Source organism: Theropithecus gelada, chromosome 7b, assembly GCF_003255815.1.
Source record: "Theropithecus gelada isolate Dixy chromosome 7b, Tgel_1.0, whole genome shotgun sequence".
NCBI lineage: Eukaryota > Metazoa > Chordata > Mammalia > Primates > Cercopithecidae > Theropithecus > Theropithecus gelada.
This window is the reverse complement of record NC_037675.1, coordinates 61272467-61295845: the sequence shown is the minus strand read 5'-3', so window position 1 is coordinate 61295845 and position 23379 is coordinate 61272467. Positions and strand designations below refer to the sequence as shown.

At 37.2% G+C, this 23379-nt stretch overlaps 1 protein-coding gene across 1 annotated transcript in view; it reads right to left on the bottom strand.

Annotated features, from left to right (window-relative positions):
- LRRC9 (leucine rich repeat containing 9) overlaps window positions 1-23379 on the bottom strand; it is a 139046-nt gene that overhangs the window by 99952 nt on the left and 15715 nt on the right. The window contains exons 7-11 of the mRNA XM_025392508.1: window positions 19573-19755; window positions 13347-13502; window positions 7071-7267; window positions 6042-6173; window positions 315-491 (exon numbers count right to left, since the gene is read on the bottom strand). Coding sequence (XP_025248293.1) covers window positions 315-491; window positions 6042-6173; window positions 7071-7267; window positions 13347-13502; window positions 19573-19755 — 845 coding nt within the window. The remainder of the gene's footprint in view (window positions 1-314; window positions 492-6041; window positions 6174-7070; window positions 7268-13346; window positions 13503-19572; window positions 19756-23379) is intronic.

The window sequence follows — 23379 nt, the reverse complement described above, 5'->3', positions numbered from 1 at the left end:
AACAGAAGAAGTTTGAGGATTGATTTCACAAAAGCTTAGCCGTAGATAAGATAACCATATGTCCTGCCAGGGATATTTCTCATTTACATACAATGTTCTAGTGTCATTATCAATAGCTCCCCTGCCTTCAACCTCAAAAACAGGCTCTATGTGGATAAATTATGAGGTCATCCTTGCCATGGGAAATGCATAAAAAGGAAACATTTACTAACAAGGTATATGTGTATTTTTAATGCTCTAAACTTTTAAAATAGAAATTTTACAAATACGGTCAAACTTTTTAAAGTTGTTCCATAAAGAATTCAACTTCTTACTCTGAATCATGCATATCTTCATTCTCCAAAAACTTTTGAAATTTCTCTTCGAATTTTAATCTCAGAATACGGTTGTTAACTTTAATGATGCGTTTTACTTTTACTCCTGTAATACCATATGTTCTGAAGTCCCAGGCACAAAAACGTGACAGAATTAATTCATAGCAGAAATTAAACCTATGTGGGCATACAGAATATACATGAAGAGAATAACAGATTTTCCTTAAAATCTTTAAGAACAGAAGATTACATATGATAAAAGCTATGGCTCATATTTTGTGTTTTTTTGCTAAAGATACTATAATCATATAGTGGCTCTGTTTATCTATTCATTTATTGCACATTTGTTCTGCCTGGAAGACACGTTGGTTGAGCAATCCTCACTTTCTGAAACATGTTCTTTCTTAGCTTCAGGGAAACTACACACGCCTTCCTCTTATTAGCTGCTCTTTCATAGTTTTCTTTGCTGGGTCTTCTCAGATAGACTTTTAGATGTTGAACTGCCCAGGGATCAGCCTTTGGCCTTCCTCTTGTTTCCATGAACACTCTCCCTAGATGATTTCACGTGGTTCCTTGGTTGTATATACATCCTGATAAATTACATTTTATTTCTAGTCTTGATCTCTACCCAACTTAGCTGGTTATACCCAGACTTGAATATCTAACTACCTACTTGATATGTCCATCTGCATATTAAATAGGTGACTCCAACTTAACATAACTAACACTGCACCCCAAACCTGCTCCTCTGAGTATTTTCCATCTCAGTATATGGCACCACCATGTACCTGGTAGCTTAAGTCAAAACCGTAGGAATAATCCTCTCCTTTCTTCCTTACCAGTATCCAAATCTTTTTTGTTTGTTTGTTTTTGTTTTTGTTTTTGAGACGGAGTCTCGCTCTGTCGCCCAGGCTGGAGGGCAGTGGCGCGATCTCCGCTCACTGCAAGCTCCGCCTCCCGGGTTCACGCCGTTCTCCTGCCTCAGCCTCCCGAGTAGCTGGGACTACAGGCGCCCACCACCACACCCGGCTAATTTTTTTATATTTTTAGTAGAGACAGGGTTTCACCGTGTTAGCCAGGATGGTCTCAATCTCCTGACCTAGTGATCCGCCTGCCTCAGCCTCCCAAAGCGCTGGGATTACAGCCGTGAGCCACCGCACCCGGCCCCAGTATCTAATTCTTTAGGAAGTTCACCTGGCTCTACATCTAGAATCCATCCTGAATATGATCATGTTTTATCATCACCACTGTTACCATCCTAATCCAAATCACCACGATCTCTCATTGGACTACTGAAATAACTTCCTGACTATGAATACGGATATGAAAGAGGCAATGTCTGCTCTAATGAAGCCTAAACAAGTAAAGCCAGAAATAAAATTTCTAAACTGATAAGGGCTCTGAAGAGAAGCTTGGGGTAAGGAATGCAAAGGGGACCTACTTAAGATAGGGCCTTGGGGAAGACCTTTCAGAGACGTTAAGATAATTGATCTGAGAATTGGAGGAGGAGCAGCAGGAGCCAGCTGTGTGAAGAACACTGAAGTGCTTGTTTGCTCTCTGCTGCCCTCACCTGGCCATACGCATAAAATTCCGGTCCTGTCTAGCACAGAACCTAGATTAAGATGAGATTGAAAAATAGATCATCTTGAGAAGGAAGTAAATGATCTTATAAGGAATACATTTGCCTTTAATGAAAGATCTAGGTCCTCACCTACATAATCAACCAGGATCTGAAATGGGTGTGAGCTAAAGTCACAGAGGTGAGCTTCCTGATGGGTAGCCTCTCCTTGAGCCTAAGAGCGAGCTCCTAACTTAGGGCATCTATATTTCTCACAAGCAAATACTTAATCAATGCAGCCAGGATCTTATAAATTACTTCTCCCCTGGAGTTGAAAAGACAGCTGCCTAAATCAAACTAATCTCAGAGGAGCTCACAGTCTGGTAGAGAAGACAGATATGAATAGTGTTGCAATCAAGCATGATGCCTGCTAACCAGTTCAGAGGACCTACTAAAACAGCCACATTATCATCTGAGGTGGGGAAGCTAGTGCCCCTCCTATAGAGGGATCATTTGCTGGGCCTAAATCTGTCAAGTTTCCCCTAAATAACATGTCCTGGAAGCTTTCTGCACTGTGATAGAAACTAGGGCTGCAGGTGTTTTAGATAAAGCTTTTGCTATATAGTGGATATTGGGCTTGAGGCGTCTCATGAATGGGTGGAAGGAATGAATAGGCAATATCTAGCTTCTAGGCTGGTCCCTCAGGAAGGCAGGAGCTATGAGGTGTGATTTTTTCATGGATATTTTATGTTGCCCAGGAATTCAACAGCTGAGCAATGATGAAGTAAGGGTGAGGTACGCAAAAGCATTCTGGGTGAAGGAAGCAGAACAAACAAAACCACTTATGTGGTGGAGTACTGCATTTGCTTCAAGAGCAGTGCGGTACACAGTTCAGCTGACTTTAAAAGATCTGAACAGAAGTTATGATAGTCTAAAACCATACAGTGGAGAACACTGATCCTTCACTGTAGGTGAAGAGTCTGCCAATAAAACAAAACAAAACAAAACAAAAGCTTTTGCAGCTATTTGTTGCCTTCCAAATTACATTCAGTAATTACCTACAGTAGAGGATTCATTATTCTCCACTGTATGGTCTCTAAACTAATCATAACTCCTGTTCAAATCCTTTAGAATCAGCAGAACTGTGTACCTTATCCTCATTCATTCAGCGGGACTTGACGGTATAAACATTCACAATGATATGTATCAATGACTAATATATTCAGTTACATAGAAATATGCCTACAAATTTTGTTAATATACAATAATGTGCTCATTTAGCAAATGTAGGATACATATGTTTTTAAATGTTTGACGCTTAATCTATTAAAATATACTTTATAATCCTAGATAAGGGTTTAATAAATATTTTTACAGGCTTACTGACTTAAATCAACATCATAACAGTTTCAAAACCCTATAAAACAAAAAGTTTCTGCTTCTGTAGCTCCTTGAGATAGTATAGCATGAAATCTTTATAAAGAGGCAGATTAATTACTGAAAGTCATTATATACATCAAAGCAAAACTGTTGAGTATCTATAAAGTGATATGGAAGCTTCAACTAGTAAATATATACTGGGCTATTAATCCAGCCCCATGCTAGATGTTATGACTTGTAAGACACACAAAACATCATATCTTCCCCAAAAGAACTTACAGAGTCACTTATATATTGTTTCGTGGTATTTTAAAGGTTTTTTAAGTTGTAAATAGACTGTATCTATAACCAGGTTGACAGCTTCTCAGGCACAAGGACAGCATCTTTTATGCTTTGGAGTCCCTACTTGATAAATGTTGTCTGATGTCAATGGGTAACTCAATTGGCAACACATCAGTAAATAATATGAATCTATAATAATGAAGGAATAGTAGCAATAATCCACTCAACTAGCATGTCTCTATAAAATAAGATTTTTTAAAACTGGAAAATATAATAATTTTATTTCATAAAAGAAGTGAAGCTAAGAGATAATGACATACAATTAGAAACATGCAGTGTTTTGTTGTTGTTAAAGACATAAAGGTAATTTTAACAGAAAATCTTTCAGTCCTAGTTCTACTCAAATACTTTTTATTTAAATACTGAATCCTTAGCCTTAAAAATATTAATAAGATAAGTCAATGTTTAAATAAAACAACTAGAAATGTAGCCTAGCAATTTAAAGCACTTAGTAGTTATTTCTTTGCATAAAAGATCAGAGGAAAAGTAGCCAAACTTGCAGTATGCTAAAACTAAAAAACAGTCCTTTAAATTCTGCTAACATATATTTGATTTATTCCTTAAAATAAATCAAGGTTACCCTTTTTAAAACCAAGTAAACAGGTTAATGCTAATCAAAATCCATCAAATCCACCTAATTTACTATCAGGCTGACATAGTTATCTAAATGACTTTTTGGTCATTTTGCTTTTACATTTTTTTTCACTAATCCACTTGTCACAAAGAGCTTCCTTTGCAATAAGTTAAAAAGAAACAGAAATAAGTTTTAAAAATCCTGTTTAGGGCTGGGCACAGTGGCTCATGCCCGTGATCCCAGCACTTTGGGAGGCCGAGGTAGGAAGATCACTTGGGCCAGGAGTTTGAGACCAGCCTGGCCAACATGGCAAAAACCCATCTCCACTAAAAATACAAAAATTAGCAGGTGTGGTGGCATGCACCTATAATCTCAGCTACTCGGGAGTCTGAGGTAGGAGAATCGCTTGAACCTGGCAGGCAGATGTTGCAGTGAGCTGAGATTGGGCCACTGCACTCCAGTCTGGGGAACACAGCGAGACTCTATCTCAAAAAAAAAAAAAAAAAAAATTCCTGTTTAGGTTGAGTGAATATAAATGTGCACCCAGTAGAGACACACCATTCAGTTTTTGCACTTGAAAAGTCAAGGCCTTTACTTGTTTATATGGGAACTGGATGAACACCTTTTATATCTTTGTATATAAAAATCAAATAATGTGGTTAAGCAAACAGTAGTAACTGCTGGGCAAATGGATGTACTAATACAAAGGAAAGTATTTTAAAATGCCTCTTTTTCCCCTGCAAAGAGCTTCTTACGCTTTTCCACCAGAGTTCTCCCAAGACCTTTGAGAAGCTTTTAGTCACAGAGGTGAGAGAAAAGCCATGTCTAATAGAAATCAGGGGACTTGGTTTAAAGTAACCCATAACAATGACATTTTTTTTTCTAAAAAGTTAGTGTAAGTTTTACATTCTACACTATAAAAAGTAGTATTTATTTTGACATTGACTTCAAGTAAAATCATGCTCCAGGGTTATGTGCCAAGTCCATTCTATAGTTTGACATGTCTCCTGGTGTATTTCCATGTACCCAGTTCCTACTGTGGCTCTAGAGCAATCTTTCTGTTTCACAGGCTCTTCAATTCTGAAAAATAATGACTCAGAAATGTGAAAGTCATACTTAACAATATTTTTCTTCGTGACTTTTTTTTTAAAGGGTAATTTTAAATTGTGCCCCTCTAATTGAAGCAACACAACCACTTCCTAGTATCTACTAGTAGGCCTTGGTTCTAAAGCCTGGCTGTTTCATTTCTGCTTGAATCTGGTGTCTCTCCACTTTTGCTGATACAAGCTTTTGACCTGAATTCCTGATATAAGCATATACTTTATCCTAACATGTAGTGTTCTTGTACATCCCTACTGTAGCTATCTCTAAACAGTGGGTTCCACTCTGATCACAGACCTACAGAAGATTTGCTAGACAGTCTCCTCCCATGTTGGCAACCTGCTGTTGCCAGTCCTGCTTTGGCATTCTTGCTCTGTTCCAGTTTCTCAACCAATATTCAGAAACATGCACTATATCCAGTCCAGAAACAAACAGTATAAACATATGAAAAATTAAAACTTGATTATAAACTTTTTTTTTCTAAATTATATTCTGCTCTTGGGCTAAGGAAAATTGGGTAAAGAGCAATGATAAATCATTAGGATGTCTTCAAGGCTGGCTCATGATAATGGCATAAACAGAAATGTATAGGTGGAAAGTAGGTAATTTTCAATTTTCAATAGATGCCTGCCAATTTTTAATAGATGAATATTCTGCATGAGAGATGTTTCAAAAATGGGACATTCTAGGATTTTACAAGTTGATATTCTGGTTGATGATCCTAAGTACTTAAATTATTTTTAAAGCTATACTAAATTTCTAACAGATTTACCAGTCATCAGATCGAGTGCCTTCTTCAAAATGGAAATTTCCCACAGTCTCTAACTCAGTTAACAAAAGTGGGATCAATAAGCCATGACTTTTCTTCTTTTGTTTTACTTCAGTATGATAAATTGCTTCAATTCTGTTGGAGAGAAAAATATATACAGCTATTAGAATGATCTACAAATCACAACATTAAAACTTATGATAGACTTTTTTTTAACTGATGTTAAAACACAAGGCTTCCTTTCAATGGATAAAGAAAGTTTCATGTTAACAGTTAAACCATGTAAAGGATATTCTATTTTTGGCAATTAAAATCTCTTTTAATTTTGCTACTCTCAGAATATGCGAAGGCTAGAAGACTATCCTTGCTCTACCACTTACAGCTTTCAGCTCTCAGACATGTCACTTGGACTTTTTATGCCTCAGTTTTCTTAGTAAAATGGCAATATTCATAGTCCTTATTTCTAAAATGGCTGTTTTTTATATATGCAAAATACATGTAAAGATCTTAGCAAAGAGTCTGGCACAAAATAAAAACCCAATACATGTTACCATCATTTTTAGTATTATCACAGGGCACACTAACTTATCCACTTAGTGCCTTAGTAAATAAAAAAATTCACAGTCCTTGCTAAGCCTTCTTGCTTTACATTTCGAATTGATAATTGAGACTGAACTTGTTTCTACTGTGTGTGGGCTTTGCCAGGTCTCATCTATTTGGTGAGTTTATGCACCAGCAGAGGCTCTATTGTTTTTAGTTTGCAGACACTAGAGCAGTGATATGACAGGAAGCCACTGGGAGGAAGCTTACTGTTCCTAATTAAGAACTGCCTCTGCAAAAAAACTGTATGCCAGCTTTTAACCCATGATGATTATAAGTACTAGGAACTAGTACTAAGAATATAATTCATGCTTTACTTCATACTGTAATTGTTCACACTCCTGAAGAAGGGAACTAGGGTCAATGATGGCCCAAAACATTCTGATTCTCTCGGTTTCAAATCTGAACAACTAGATAATTAATTAAACATACTCATCTAGTTTTTTGTTCCAGAATGTTACCCTTTCATTCAAGGCACTTAGTTTGGTCAATATCTTCTGTTGAAGACTTGGTTCTTCAGTGACAGTTTCACAACTCTTCAATGTTTCAGGATCAGTTACTTTACTGTTATTGGATCCATCACTGTGCCCTTTGCCCGAGCCCTTGAGTTCAGCCAGTTCTCGTTCCAACTGTGGAAAACATTGCATCAGAGAGCAAAATAAAAATAAAACATGGTCTAGGCAAAGTCAGAATTCAGATATTAATTTTTAATGGGATCTATTAAACAAATGTCTAATTTAAATGAACAAAGTGGAAATCTAGGTAATAAACAGGCTAAATTTCATAAAAGCATGCCAAACATGTGATTTCAACTCGGGTGCAAATTCAGTCAGCCAGTTTCTCTTGACCAAGTGCCAACCTTAACCATTTCAAACATGGCAGTCTCTCAACTGAAAATAAGCAAAGCAACAGATTTTCAAATAGTTTTAATAAGTTTGCCTCTATTAAAGCCAAAGTAAAATTAAATACTGGTTTTAGTACAAATATTTAAAATTCAAATAATGTAATTTTTAACACACCTACTTTTCAATTTTTAAGTATTTTTCAACCATTTTGGTGTTCTGGAAAAAAATAACTAGTAGAAATACACAAAAGCATATATATAGGGGTGCACATTTTTCCTTTTGTCTTAGTCTCTTACATGACTCAGCACTGGTCTTAAGATTTTGTTATTTTGGGGTTTTTACATTTATCATAATGAACTTTTTGCATTAATGTAGATATTTAAAAATGCTGCATTGAATATTATTTATCTTGATTACTAAGGTTTTTGGGTACTCCCTTAAATTCTGGGCCCACAGCAAGAACCTCTTTTGTCTAACTCCAATCTCAGCCTTATGTAATTTAAAGATAAATTGTACTGAGGAGGGGGGCCAAGATGGCTGAATAGGAACATCTCTGGTCTGCAGCTTCCAGTGAGACCAATGCAGAAGGCAGGTGATTACTGCATTTCCAACTGAGGTACCTGTTCATCTCATGGGGACTGGTTAGACAGTGGGTCCAACCCATGAATGGTCAGCAGAAGCAGGATGGGGTGTCACATCACCCAGGAAGTGCAAGGAGCAGGGACCTCCCTCCCCCAGCCAAGGGAAGCCATGAGGGACTCTGCTATCCAGCCAGGTTACTATGCTTTTCCCACCATTTTTGCAATCTGCAAATCAGGAGATTCCCTCCTGTGCCTACACCACCAGGGCTCTGGGTTTCAAGCACAAAACTGGGCAGCTGTTTGGGCAGACACTGAGCTAGCTGCAGGAGTATTTTTTTTTTTTTTTTTTTTTTGAGACACGGTCTTGCTCTGTCGCCTAGGCTGGAGTGCAGTGGCGTGATCTCAGCTTACCGCAAGCTCCGCCTCCTGGGTTCATGCCATTCTCCTGCCTCAGTCTCCTGAGTAGCTGGGACTACAGGCGCCCGCCATGGAACCCCTGTGAGATAGAATCATTCACTCCCCTGCAAAGGGGACTGAAGCCAGGGAGCCAAGTGGTCTCGCTCAGTGGGTCCCACTGCCATGGAGCCCAGCAAGCTAAGAACCACTGGCTTGAAATTCCTGCTGCCAGCACAGCAGTCTGAAGTCGACCTGGGTTGATTGAGATTGGTTGGGGCAGGGGAGTCTGCCATTATTGGGGCTTTAGTAGGTGGTTTTTTCCTGACAGTGCTAAGAAGGTTGGGAGGTCTCGGCTGGGTGGCAAAGCGGCTGTGGTCAGACTGCTTCTCTAGATTCCTCCTCGCTAGGCAGGGCATCTCTGAAGGAATGGTAACAGCCCCAGTAAGGGGCTTACAAACAAAACTCCCACTTCCCTGGGACAGAGCACCTGGTGGAAGGGGTGGCTGTGGGCACAGCTTCAGCAGATTTAATTGTTCCTGCCTACCAGCTCTGAAGACAGCAGCTAATTCTGACAAGAGAGATTCTCCCAGCACAGTGCACCAGCTCTGCTAAGGGACAGACTGCCTGCTCAAGTGGGTTCCTGACCCCCATGCCTCCCGACTGGAAGACACCTCCCAACAGGGTCGACATACACCTCATACAGGAGAGCTCTGGCTGGCATCAGGCCAGTGCTCCTCCAGGATGAAGCTTCCAGAGGAAGGAGCAGGCAGCAATCTTTGCTATTCTGCAGCCTCCACTTGTGATACCCAAATGAACAGGGTCTGGAGTAGACCTCTAGCAAACTGCAGCAGACCTGCAGAAGAGGGGCCTGTTAGAAGAAAAACTAACAAACAGAAAGCAACAACATCAAGATCAACATAAGGACCCTCACACAAAACCCCATCTGAAGGTCATCAGCCTCAAAGATCAAAGGTAGATAAATCCATGAAGATGAGGAAAAACCAGCACAAAAACGCTGAAAATTCCAAAAACCAGAATGCCTCTTCTCTTCCAAATGATTGCAACTCCTCTCCAGCAAGGGCATAAAACTGAACAGAGAATGAGACTGATGAATTAACAGAAGTAGACTTCAGAAGGTGGGTGATAACAAACTCCTTTGAGCTAAAGGAGCAAGTTCTAACCCAATGCAAGGAAGCTAAGAACATTGATGAAAGGTTACAGGAACTGCTAACTAGAATAACCAGTTTAGAGAACATAAATGACCTGATAGAGCTGAAAAACACAGCACAAGAACTTCATGAAGCATACACAAGTATCCATAGCTGAAATCGATCAAGCAGAAGAAAGGATGTCAGAGATTGAAGATCAACTTACTGAAATAAGGCATGAAGACAAGATTAGAGCAAAAAGATGAAGAGGAATGAACAAAGCCTCCAATAAGTATGGGATTATGTGAAAATATCAAGTCTCTGATTGATTGGGGTCCCTGAAAGTGATGGGGAAAATGGAACCAAGCTGGAAAACACACTTCAGGATATTATCCAGGAGAACTTCCCCACCCTAGCAAGACAGGCCAACATTCAAATTCAGGAAATACAGAGAACACCATTAAGATACTCCTTGAGAAGAGCAACCCCAAGACACATAATTGTGAGATTCTCCAACACTGAAACAAAGTAAAATATGTTAAGAGCAGCCAGAGAGAAAGGTCAGGTTACCTACAAAGGGAAGCCCATCAGACTAACAGCAGATCTCTCTGCAGAAACCCTACAAGCCAGAACAGAGTGAGGGCCAATATTCAACATTCTTAAAGAAAAGAATTTTCAACCCAGAATTTCATATCCAGCCAAACTAACCTTCATAAGTGAAGGAGAAATAAAATCCTTTACAGAGAAGCAAATGTTGAGGGATTCTGTCACCACCAGGCCTACCTTACAAGAGCTCCTGAAGGAAGCACTAAATAGAGAAAGGAAAAACTGGTACCATCCACAGCAAAAACATACCAAAATATAAATACCAATGACACCATGAAGAAACTGCATAAATTAATGTGCAAAATAACCAGCTAGCATCATGATGACAGGATCAAATTCACACATAATAATATTAACCTTAAATGTAAATGGGCTAAATGCCCCAATTAAAAGGCACAGACTGGCAAATTGGATAAAGATTAAAGACCCATTGGTGTGCTGTATTCAGGAGACCCATCTCATGTGCAAAGACACACATAGGTTCAAAATAAAGGAATGGAGGAATATTTACCAAGCAAATGGAAAGCAAAAAAAAAAAAAAAGCAGGAGTTGCAATCCTAGTCTCTGATAAAAGAGACTTTACACCAACAAAGATCAAAAAAGACAAAGAAGGGTATCACATAATGGTAAAGGGATCAATGCAACAAGAAGAGCTAACTATCCTAAATATATATGCACCCAATACAGGAGCACCCGGATTCATAAAATAAGTTCTTAGAGATCTACAAAGAGACTTAGACACTCACACGATAATACTGGGAGACCTTAACACCCCACTGTCAATATTAGACAGATCAACAAGACAGGAAGTTAACAAGGATATTCAGGACTTGAACTTAGCTCTGTACCAAGCAGACATAATAGACATCTACAGAACTCTCCACCCCAAATCAAGAATATATATTCTTCTCAGCACCACATAGCATATATTCTAAAATCAGCCACATAATTGGAAGTAATATACTCCTTAGCAAATGCAAATGAATGGAAATCATAACAAACGGTCCCTCAGACCACAGTGCAATTAAATTAGGACTCAGGATTAAGTAACTCACTTAAAACCCTCACAACAATAGGGAAATTGACAACCTGCTCCTGAATAATACTGGGAAAATAAAAAAATTAAGGCAGAAATAAAATAGTTCTTTTAAACCAATGAGAACAAAGAGACAACGTACCAGAATATCTGGGACACAGCTACAGCAGTGTTAAGAGGGAAATTTATAGCACTAAATGCTCACAACAGAAAGCTGGAAAGATCTAAAATCGACACCCTAACTTCACAATTAAGAGAACTATAGAAGCAAGAGCAAACAAATTCAAAAGCTAGCAGAAGACAAATAACTAAGATTAGAGCAAAACTGAAGGAGGTAGAGATATGAAAAACCCTTCAAAAAATCAATGAATGCCAGAGCTGGTTTTTTGAAAAGATCAACAAAATAGATGAACCACTAGCTAGACTAGTAAAGAAGAAAAGAGAGAAGAATCAAATAGACACAATAAAAATGATAAAGGGATATCACCATTGATCCCAAAGAAATACAAACTACCATCAGAGAATACTGCAAACACCTTTACACAAATAAACTAGAAAATCTAGAAGAAATGGATAAATTCCTGGACACATACACCCTCCCAAGACTAAATCAGAACGAATTTGAATCCCTGAATAGACCAATAACAAGTTCTGAAATTCAGGCAGTAATTAATATCCTACCAATCAAAAAAAGCCCAGGACCAGATGGATTGACAGCCACCTTCTATCAGAGGTACAAAGAGGAGCTGGTACCATTCCTTCTGAAACTATTCCAAACAATAGAAAAAGAGGGACTCCTCCATAACTCATTTTATGAGGCCAGTATCATCCTGATACCAAAAGCTGGCAGAGATACAACAGAAAAAGAAAATTTCAGGCCAGTATCCCTGATGAACATCCATGAAAAATCCTCAATAAAATGCTGGCAAATCAAATCCAGCAGCACATCAAAAAGGTTATCCACCATGATCAAGTCAGCTTATCCCTGGGATGGAAGGCTGGTTCAACATAAGCAAATCAATAAATGTAATCCATCACATAAACAGAACCAATGACAAAACCCACGATTATCTCAATAGATGCAGAAAAGGCCTTCGATAAAATTCAACAGCCCTTCACGTTAAAAACTCTCAAAAAAACTAGGTATTGCTGGAACATATCTCAAAATAATAAAAGTTATTTATGACAAACCCACAGCCAGTATCATACTGAATGGGCGAAAGCTGGAAACATTGCTGAAGACAGAAATGCCCCCTCTCACCACTCCTATTCAACATAGTATTGGAAGTTCTGTTCAGGGAAATCAGGCAAGAGAAAAAAATAAAGGTATTCAAATAGGAAGACAGGAAGTCAAATTGTCTCTGTTTGCAGATGACGTGATTATATATTTAGAAAATCCCACAATCTCAGCCCAAAACTCCTTAAGCTGATAAGCAACTTCAGCAAAGTCTCAGTATACAAAATCAATGTGCAAAATCACAACCATTCCTAAACACCAATAATAGATAAGCAAAGAGCCAAATCATGAGTGAACTCTCATTCACAATTGCTAGAAAGAGAATAAATCACCTAGGAATACAACTTATAAGGGACATGAAGGTTCTGGATATTAGCCCTTTGTCAGATGGATTAGAGACTTAAATGTTAGACCTAATACCATAAAAACCCTAGAGGAAAACCTAGGTAGTACCATTCAGGACATAGGCATGGGCAAAGACTTCATGTCTAAAACACCAAAAGCAACGGCAGCAAAAGCCAAAATTGACAAATGGGATCTCATTAAACTAAAGAGCTTCTGCACAGCAAAAGAAACTACCATCAGAGTGAACAGGCAACCTACAGAATGGGAGAAAATTTTTGCAATCTACTCGCCTACACCTTTTTTGAATTGCAGACTTCTAAGCACAGAATGCAGCTTAGTTAAGTACTTGGAATCAAAACTTTTTTGGAGCAAGCTTAACTTGAAATTCAGTAGTAATTACATATGTGTGTGTGTGTGTGTGTATTATATACATAATTTAAAATATTTGCTTGCTATCTTATCTAACAGTTTTCTTAAGATATGGCCACTGGAATTTTACATTACTAAATCTTACGGTTTTCTTCACAAAGCTGAATAATTTTATTCGTTCTTCTGGCAACTTTTGTAATTTGCATTTTCGATCATTCAGTTTTTCAAGGTCTTCATTAAGATGCCTCTGAAGAGTTTTTATATGCATATTGTAATACATTATTTTTTTCATTGCTGTGGTCTAAAAGTAAGAAAGAAAACAACATAAAAATTAGCTAAAACAAATTATAGGCAATTATTAGTGATATTATATAAGCACAGTATGTTCTATATGACAATTTAGATGATTTGCATGCTCAGGTACTAATAAAGATGATAGCTGGAGTGACAATGGCTACACAGAGTTCTATATTTAAACTTAATAAAAAATATAAAATTCCAAAGATTTTCTTTGTGAGGCATAAAGTGTGAGGCAAATTCACATTTATTTCCAGAATAACAACATAAAGAGACTACAGATAAAATGTAATGTATAAAATAGTACAGGTAATGAGGCAGTACAATTAGAGCAAACATATAACTCGTTATTCCTATTTGATTAACTCAGGGAATAAAAGAAATTAATAAGAATTAAAAGGGCCGGGCACGGTGGCTCAAGCCTGTAATCCCAGCACTTTGGGAGGCCGAGACGGGCGGATCACGAGGTCAGGAGATCGAGACCATCCTGGCTAACACGGTGAAACCCCGTCTCTACTAAAAAAATACAAAAAGCTAGCTGGGCAAGGTGGCGGGCGCCTGTAGTCCCAGCTACTTCGGAGGCTGAGGCAGGAGAATGGCGTAAACCCGGGCTCGGAGCTTGCAGTGAGCTGAGATCCGGCCACTGCACTCCAGCCCGGCGACAGAGCGAGACCCCGTCTCAAAAAAAAAAAACAACAAAAACAAACAAACAAAAAAAAACCAAAAAGAGAATTAAAAGCAAATATTACATTACTCAATTCATTTTTTAAAAGCATGGCTAAGGAATATAATTTTTTTTCAAATTTATAAAAGAATGTTCATTAGGCTAAGCAAATTACTAAATGTCTATCAAATCCATTTATCTTGCATTCCTTAATAACAATGCATCATTCAGTTATTAATAAATTTATCATGATAAATTGATTAAATCCATAATTAAGAAATGCACCAGCTAAATGGTACTTGAGAGTTATGTTAGTTAAAAAGAACTATCTGAGAAGACCATAAACAAATTTGAGGCATTATAAAAAATCTGACATGGTTTTGTTTACCTGAAATAATGAAAGCAAATAAGTTGGAAGACTTTTACACTCTTAGACATGTATTTTCTACAGATGCAGTCTTTTCTTATGAAATTTATTTAGTATGGAGTGGATAATTAAGATCTTAATGTAATATTCTGGCATAAAGGGCAGAATAGAAAAAAATACATAGTATGATGAGAGGCCAAAAGAATTCTATTTCCCCATGCATATTATGAAGTACTGCAACTGAAATCACCAAATTCCCCTGCCAAAAATAAGACAATCATAACAAAGAACAGTCAAGAAAAAAACTTGTTTTAGGATCATGATAAACTGATTAAATATCTTTTATAAATAAAAGCTTAATTTCTGAAGTGCAACTGAGTTAAAAGAAAAAATTGTAACTTAAGAAATGGGAAATGGTGTTTCTTGATTTTTTTTTTCCTATTTGGAGACAATAGGAAATCCAATACAAAATTCTGTGGGTCAGTTACAGCTAAAAATAACTCTAATAAATTCTTAAATCTAAAACAATAGGATATCTACATACAGAAGAATGAAACTAGACCCCTATCTCTCAACATATACAAAAATCAACTCAAAAAATGGACTTAAATGTAAAACTTGAAACCATAAAACTACTAGAAGAAAAAAGAGAAAATGTTTCAGGACATTGATCTAGGCAAGGATTTTATGACTAATACTTCAAAAGCATGGGCAACAAAAACATAAATAGACAAATGGTACTACATTAAACTAAAAAGCTTCTGCACAGCAAAAGGAAACAATTAACAGAGTGAAGAGACAAACTATGGAAGGGAGAAAATATTTGCAAACTACTCATCCAATAAGGATCTCATATCCAGAATATACAAGGAACTCAAACAACTGAACAGCAAAACAAAAAACAAAAAAACCCAAACACATACACACACAAAAGAAACACGCACACACACACACATACACAAATAATCCAACCAGAAGGTGGGCAAAGGAACTGCATAGACATTTCTCAAAAGATATCATACAAATAGCCACTAGGTATATGAAAAAATGCTCATCACTAACTAACCATCATGGAAATGCAAATAAAAATCACAATATAATCTCATCCAGTTGGAATGGCTATTATCAAAAAGACAGAAAAAAAAAAAAAAAAGAGATGCTGGTGAGGATGCAGAGCAAAGGGAACTCTTTTTTTTTTTTTGAGATGGAGTCTCACTCTGTCGCTCAGGCTGAAGTGCAGTGGCGCAATATCGGCTCACTGCAACCTCTGCCTTGTGGGTTCAAGCAATTCTCCTGCCTCAGCCTCCCGAGTAGCTGGGATTAGAGGCACCTGCCACCACACCCGGCTAATGTGTATTGTATTTTTAGTAGAGATGGGGTTTCACCATGTTGGCCGGGCTGGTTGCAAACTGCTGACCTCAAGTGATCCGCTCACCTGGGCCCAAAAAAGGGAACTCTTATATGCTGTTAGTAGAAATGTAAATTAGTACAGCCATTATGAAAAACAGGATGGAGTTTTCTCAAAAAATTAAAAGCAGAACTTCCAAAGGATTCAGCAACCTCACTCCTGGGTATTTATCCAAAACAAAGGAAATCAGTGTATCCAAGGGATACCTGCACCCCCACGTTTACTGCAGCACTATTCACAACAGCTAAGATTTAGAACTAACCTAAATGCCATCAATAGGTGAATGGATAAAGAAAATGTAATATATGTATATCATATTACACACACACACACGTGTATACACATAATGGAATACTATTTAACTATAAAAAAGAATGAAACCCTGTCATTTGTGGCAATATGGTTGAGCCTGAAGGACATTATGTTAAGCGAAATAAGTCAGGCACAGAAAAATAAAGACTGCATGTTATCACTTATGTATGAGAACTAAAAACATTTTTTGAGCTCATGGAAGTAGAGAGCAGAATTGTAGCTATTGGAGGCTGTAGGCGAGGTAGTCGGGAGGAGAGAATGGGGAGAAAGGTTGGTTAAGGGTACAAAATTACAGCTAGATAGGAAGAATAAATTCTGGTGTTCTGTAGCACTGCAGGGTGAATATGGTTAACTATAATGTGTATATTTTCAAAAATCTGGAAGAAGGGATTTTGAATGTTCACAACAGAAAGAATAAATGTTTGAGGAGATGAATATGCTAATTACCCTTATTTGATCATTATATATAGAATTATTATGCATCAATTGTAAATAAAAGGGAGAAAATAACACAACAGGAGAACATGGGATGGAGTTAATTTGGTCAGATAAAATACAGGATGCCAAATTAAATGTGAATTTCAGATAAACAACAAATAATGTTTTAATATACATAATACTAAACTTACTTATACTTATTTAATTATACTGAAACATCTTTATTGTTTATCTAAAATTTAAATTTAACTTAGAGTCCCCTAGGTGGGGTAAATAAAAGATTAAAACATACTAGTTTTAATTTTTTTGAATAAGCAATATATTCACATTTCAAAAACCAAAAAAATTGATCTATACAATGAAAAGTCTACTTCCCACTTATGTTTCCCATCTTCTCAGTTGCCTCATCTTCTGCAGAAAATGACTGACTTTAGTGTCTAGTAAATCTTACCATAGTTTCAACTTTTTCTAATTTATTAAGAATGTACCTATATCTTCATATAGAAACAAAAATTATGATATTTTACTATTTCTAAACTTTTTCAAAATCACTTAGTATGTCACAACAATAAATAAGAGTTGTCAATGAACGGGGTTTTTTTTTGTCCTTGTTTGAGAGTATATAGTAAGATTTTGGGGAAGGAGGGAAGACTATTTTATAAACTGTAACTCTATAGCCAATCAACTTTGTAGGCTGACCACATGCAACTTGCTTTTTGTATTCGGACTTTAAAAAATTAATGTCAAAGTCACTTTCAAAGACTTTGGTAGAATTCCACACCTATCAAAACAAACTTTTAAGAAAAAGAAATTGGACTAGTTATAATGCTAAATTCAGCTGCATGTTTGTACTAAGACAAAATTTGATCCCTTTGCATCTTAGGTGGCCAAAAAAGAATTCAAAGTCATAAACAGAATTATATTCAACTATAGTTTCATAGCACTTATTTTTATACTAAAATGGGCTTTTATGTACATTAACTCATTGGCTCCCCCAAACAACCCTGTGCTGAAAAGCAGATACTATTTTCATCATCTTCGTTTCAGTTCAGAAAACTGAGCTTCAGTAGTAGCACATGCAGTTGGGGGCTTGAATCCAAGTCTTTGGATTTGAACCCATATGTTCTTCCCTCTGTCTCACACTAACTCTTTGGTGGTCTTCCTGGTAGGTTCTGACTTTACCTGCCACTTGTAGTTTACACAAACTAGGTCACAGTCATAGGTGAAAATCTGAAGAATCAATAGCACTCTGTTCAAGAATTCATCACAAAGAACTGCCACAACTTGTCTTCTTATGCATAGTAAGGAAAAAAGCATTTTAGAAATCTATATCAATCCATAAATTGAAAATACTTTGAATTTGAAAATCATTTTGGTCTGAATCTAAAGTTGGACTATAGTATATATCTTATTTGTGCCTTAAAAGGTAAAGGGAGGGTAAATATTTTACAATAAGAAAATGAAATATAATTACTTAATTTAAGATGTTAGAAACTGTCTAACAATTCCTTTTTTTGTTGTTCTTTATGCTACTCCTGACATTTACAAGACTGAACCAAATGTATGAGAATCTCAGTCAGAATGTCAGAAGAACCTGCCTCTCTTAGTTCTCCTTTTCAGTCTCCTCTGTAGGTTCCTTCTCATCTACCCAACATTTAGCACCCAAGTGACACACTTTCTCTTCCACACCATTCCCTTGGTGACTCATCCAGTCCACAGCTTTAAGTACCAACTTTCTGCTTTCAGTTCTCATATTTTAATTTATACCCCCAATCTGGGGAACTCTCCCACATAGTAGACTCATATGGATATCCAACTACTTACTGAGCATGTCCCCTTAGGATATTCAAAAAATTGTTCAAACTTTACATGCCTAAAATTATCATGATTCTAAAATAATGATTTTTCCTTCTAAACCTATTCCTCCCCTACTCCTCCCATACTCTTCCTCATGTCGTCAAATAGCAACTTACTCTTTGAATTGCTCCAGTCAATATCTTGGAATTATTCTCTACTTCTTTCCTCTGTACTTAATATCCAATCCATCAGTAAACCCAGATAGGTTCCATCTTGTAACTGCTACCAGAATCCAACTTCTTACCACTTTCTCTGTGAACACCATGCATTGAACCATCCACATTGCTCATCTAAGTTACTGGAATAATCTCCTAACTGGTCTCTCTGCTTTCAACTTTCCCCCTCTAATTGTCTATTCTTAATACATTATTCAAAAGGATCCCTTTAAACCATAAGTCGTCTTAGTCCCACCTCTGATCAGAATTTTCCAGTGGATCCCATCTCACTCAAAATAAAGACCAAAGTCCTTACAACAGTCTACAGTCTCACATAATCTGGCCTCCACCACTCCTGTCTTCATCTGTTACTTCTCTTCCCCTGATGTCCTCAGCTACTTAAACTTTCAGATAATCACAAACCATCTTTAATTAGATTAAAATCTACCTAATCCTTGGTCGACTACCATAAACCATAGATATTTTCTAATTTTGATATGTAATATTCCAAAGGAGAAGTGGTTGTTACATTTCTGTTATTTAAGCTTTAATTTATATATACATGGCACTAGTCTAATTATTTTTGACACTTATTTTTTTCAATTTCCTTCTTGTTTTGTATAGATTAGAAGCAATATTACTTCATTATTTCACCTTCCAGTACTGTCATCAAAATTAAGATTCTAGTATTAATATTATTATTTATATACTTTTATGTGTAATATCCAGTTCACTAGGGCAAAAGTAGACTTGGCAACAAGAACTGAACTGATAATCCTACCTACCATATGTGGGCATGGCCAGAAAGAAGCCTAACTAATAAACTAACTAATAAAACAGAAATCACAGATGCCTGATTAGGGATGTACTTACATCTGCCAGTTCCTTGATTTGCTTTGCTGACACATCCAATGTGTCAAATCTTTGAAGGCAAGGCAAATGATATAATACATGTGTGGAATAATTACACAGAAGACAAACTGGATTGGTTTTATATTGAGGATCATTCAGACATAAATCCTTTAAGCAAGGCAGCCTGGTTAAGTTCGTGAGCTCCTAAAACACCAGCAAAGATAATGTTCAATTAATTGTGACTGTCATTTCTAAAGGCAGTATTTGAACACTTAAGATCAGCCATACTCTAATGCATTCTAATTATGTGCTTAAATACATTAAAGTGATTTAGATGCCTAAAATGTTTCTCTCTATTGAAAAACAAGCTAAATTCCCGAAGAAAATAGCAACAATAATTAAGCAATACGCTATACCACTATGCCTTTTAAATATTTACTAAATCATGTATTCCAGCTGGAACATTGAAGCCAGTGATGCGAGCACATTTGTTCATTAATATGTTGCCTCCCCTACACGGCCCCTCTTGCTAATTGCCCCTAGGATACCTGTAGGTCTCTGCTTTCTTCACTCCTATTTCCTATACTTATCACCTAGAAACACTCCTGTTCATCCTCCCTGCTTCCAGATCTGCTCTACTCATTAAAGGCTATGGGATCCCCTGTTCATTACAAACAATCATCATGGAATTCCTGATTTTTGGGTTTTTTTTGTTTTGTTTTTTTCCATTAAGTACCTGTTTTACCTATTATGGTCAACTAAAGTCTAACTTTCCTTGAGGGCCTCAGTTCTCTCACAACCTATGGATGAGGAAGGATTGATATGCACTCTCAGACCAATGTTTCTCCTTAACATATTTTTTCCTGATGTTTAAGTCATTATTTATACTTTCCTTTATTTGTCATCTGGCTCTTGATTAACTCTTCCATCCTGCCTCTTCCTGTTTAAACCCTAATATTTTATGATTTAGTCATATTGAACCAGTTGAAGTTTTGGAATGTGCCAAGCCCTATCTTGTCCTTAGACCTTTACTCATGCTGCTCCTTTTGAGTGGCCTGAACTTCACCCCAGTTTCACCTTTTAATCTGTCAGGGCCCAACCCAGTGTCATATTCCCTGGGAGCCTTGTTTCATCCCCCAATGTTGGGATAGATGTTCCTCCTAAGAGCTCTTTTAGCTACTGAGCTTAGTTTTGGTATGGACTTTATCATACCCTATTGCCAATTGCTTGTATCTATAAGCCAAGGGTCTATATGGGCTTTGGCCCCCAATCTGCAAAAAAAGAATGTTATTTACATTTTTAAGTATTGAAAAAAAAGAAGAATATGCAGTAGAGGCCACATGTGGCCCACAGAGCCTGAAATACTTTCTATTTGGCTTTTTTTTGTTGTCGTTACAGAAAACGTTTGCTAACCCTGCAATAAACTTGTGGAGAACACGGTTTGTGTCTTGTTTAACATTGTATTCCCAACACTCAGCACTCAGAACACAGCAGGCACTAAATAAATATGTAAAGTAAATTGATTGCTTTCAACCAACTTTGAGGATATCCTCATACTTTCTCATTACCAGGATGGTGCCTGAGGTAGGAGGGTACTGTGGTGGGGTCAAACGTGAAAGGATGCAATGCTAGCTAGAAAAATCAGAATCAGGGTAAAGGGAAATCTAAGGAAGAACCAGGAAGCATTAGTTCTAAAAAGGAATGGAAAAGAGAATAGTGAAGTCAGGTTGCTGGAAACAAGAGTAATACAGGTTGAGGTGGTTAATATATTTCCAAACTCTCTCTGGACAAGTGAGAATGTGGCTCACTGGTCTGACCTGAGGCTTGGGCTGAGCCTATGTGGGGAGGAGGACTAAGCAGAGTTGCTCTAAAAGGAAAATTTATGGACAGAGCTGTGCAGAGAATTATTTGGTCAAATTCTGCAGGGGCAAGAAGGTAAACCATCTGGCAGCCTTTGATTACTGGGTTGCTATGTTTCATTTGACTATGGTAGATGGTGGGTATAAATGAGCTGGTAGATGGTGGGTATAAACTCTGAATTCCTACACAGAAATCCCCCAACTACATGCCAAATTCAGATGACAGTGGAGTCCATGAAGGCACAAAATCTCACTGAAAATTAGTGCTCTGGTGCCTGGTATGGTAGGAAGGTGGGCACAGAATTTATTCAGTCACCACCAGGATAGGATAGTTATCTTCTTAGGGTAGGAGGAAAGGTTAGAGATAAAAATCTAAGATAATAGTGTTCCAGGAACATTTCTAATATGAAGATAGTAAAAGCTCCTGTGAATCAGGTTCAATGTTTTCATGACAGTCATAAAGCCATAAAAAGCCTTTTTAAATATTATGACACACAATGAATTTTTATAATAATCCTGTTATCACCATTTTTAAAATAAAGATACTGAAATACAGCAGGTCAGTGTAATTAAAGTAATGGTAATAAAATAATAAGAACAATGGATCTGTTGAGTCCTTACTATGTGCTGGTCACTATTCGGGTACTTTACATTGTTATTTCACCTAAACTTCATGTTCCACTGTATTATGCTGCCTCTAGTGTGAGGCAGAGCTAGACCTGAGAGGTCTTTCTGCCTATGCAGCCACAGCTTATAACCACCACAAGGGTGCCATGGCTAGCCAGGTAAGATAAACTTCCCTATAGTTTCTTGACAGGGCAATGCCTTATTTTCCCAGAATCCTGCACTTATCTTCTTCAGCCTTATGTCATAATTGCTTCCCTTGCTGTGTTCTAGTCACAGAGGATTTCTAGTTCGTAGAATCTGCCATACCCCTTTCAACCACCTTGAGCCTTCACACATGCTTTAACTTTTGCCTGGAAGGGTCTTTGCCTGGGCAACTCCTACTCACGTCTGATATCATTAGCTGCAACATTAGCTCCTCAAGGATGTCTTGTCCTGATATCCCAAAAAAGGCTAGGTCTCCCTTTTATATGTTCCCACAGCACTCTGAATTTAACGTTCATAGCTCTCTCTCTCATCTCTTCTGGAATTTTAGCCTATTTTAAGTATAAAAGCTTTATCCACATTTCACATTATTTTCTTGGAATAGATTCCTAAAAGAGGAATTGATAGATTAAAGGATAGAAGCCTGTTTAAAGGACTTGGTACACATTATCTAAATGCTTTCTAGAAAAGTTCTATCATTTTAAATGATTACCAATGTCATATAAATGCCCATCTTATCCTAATCTTTCTAACAAAGAGTATCATGTTTATCAAATGTTGACTATATAAAATATTATCAATTACAATTATATCTTCTTTTTTTTTTTTTGAAACCTAGTCTCGCTCTGTTACCCAGGCTGTAGTGCAATGGTGCAATCTCAGCTCACTGCAACCTCCGCCTCCCAGGTTCAAGAGATTCTCCTGCTTCAGCCTCCTGAGTAACTGGGATTACAGGCACCCACCACCACGCCTGGCTATTTTTTTTTTTTTTTTTGGATTTTTAGTAGAAACAAGGTTTCACCGTGTTGGCCAGACTGGTCTCAAACTCCTGACCTCAAGTGATCTGCCTGCCTTGGCCTCCCAAAGTGATAGAATTACAGTTATGAGCCACTATGTCCAGCCTTATATCACGTTTTATTTTTCATTTTATTCATTCTTTGTAGGATTGAAAATTATTTTATGAATCTACTAGTCATGTGGAGTTCAATTCTATGAATTATCTGCTCACTTATCCTTTATTCTACTGGGTATCTTAGATTATTTGTTTCTAATTGATTTAAAAGAGCTCTTTTAAAAGTAAGAATTACTTCAAAGGTTTTTTTGTCTGTTTGTTTTAATTTTATGATGTGTTTACCAGGCT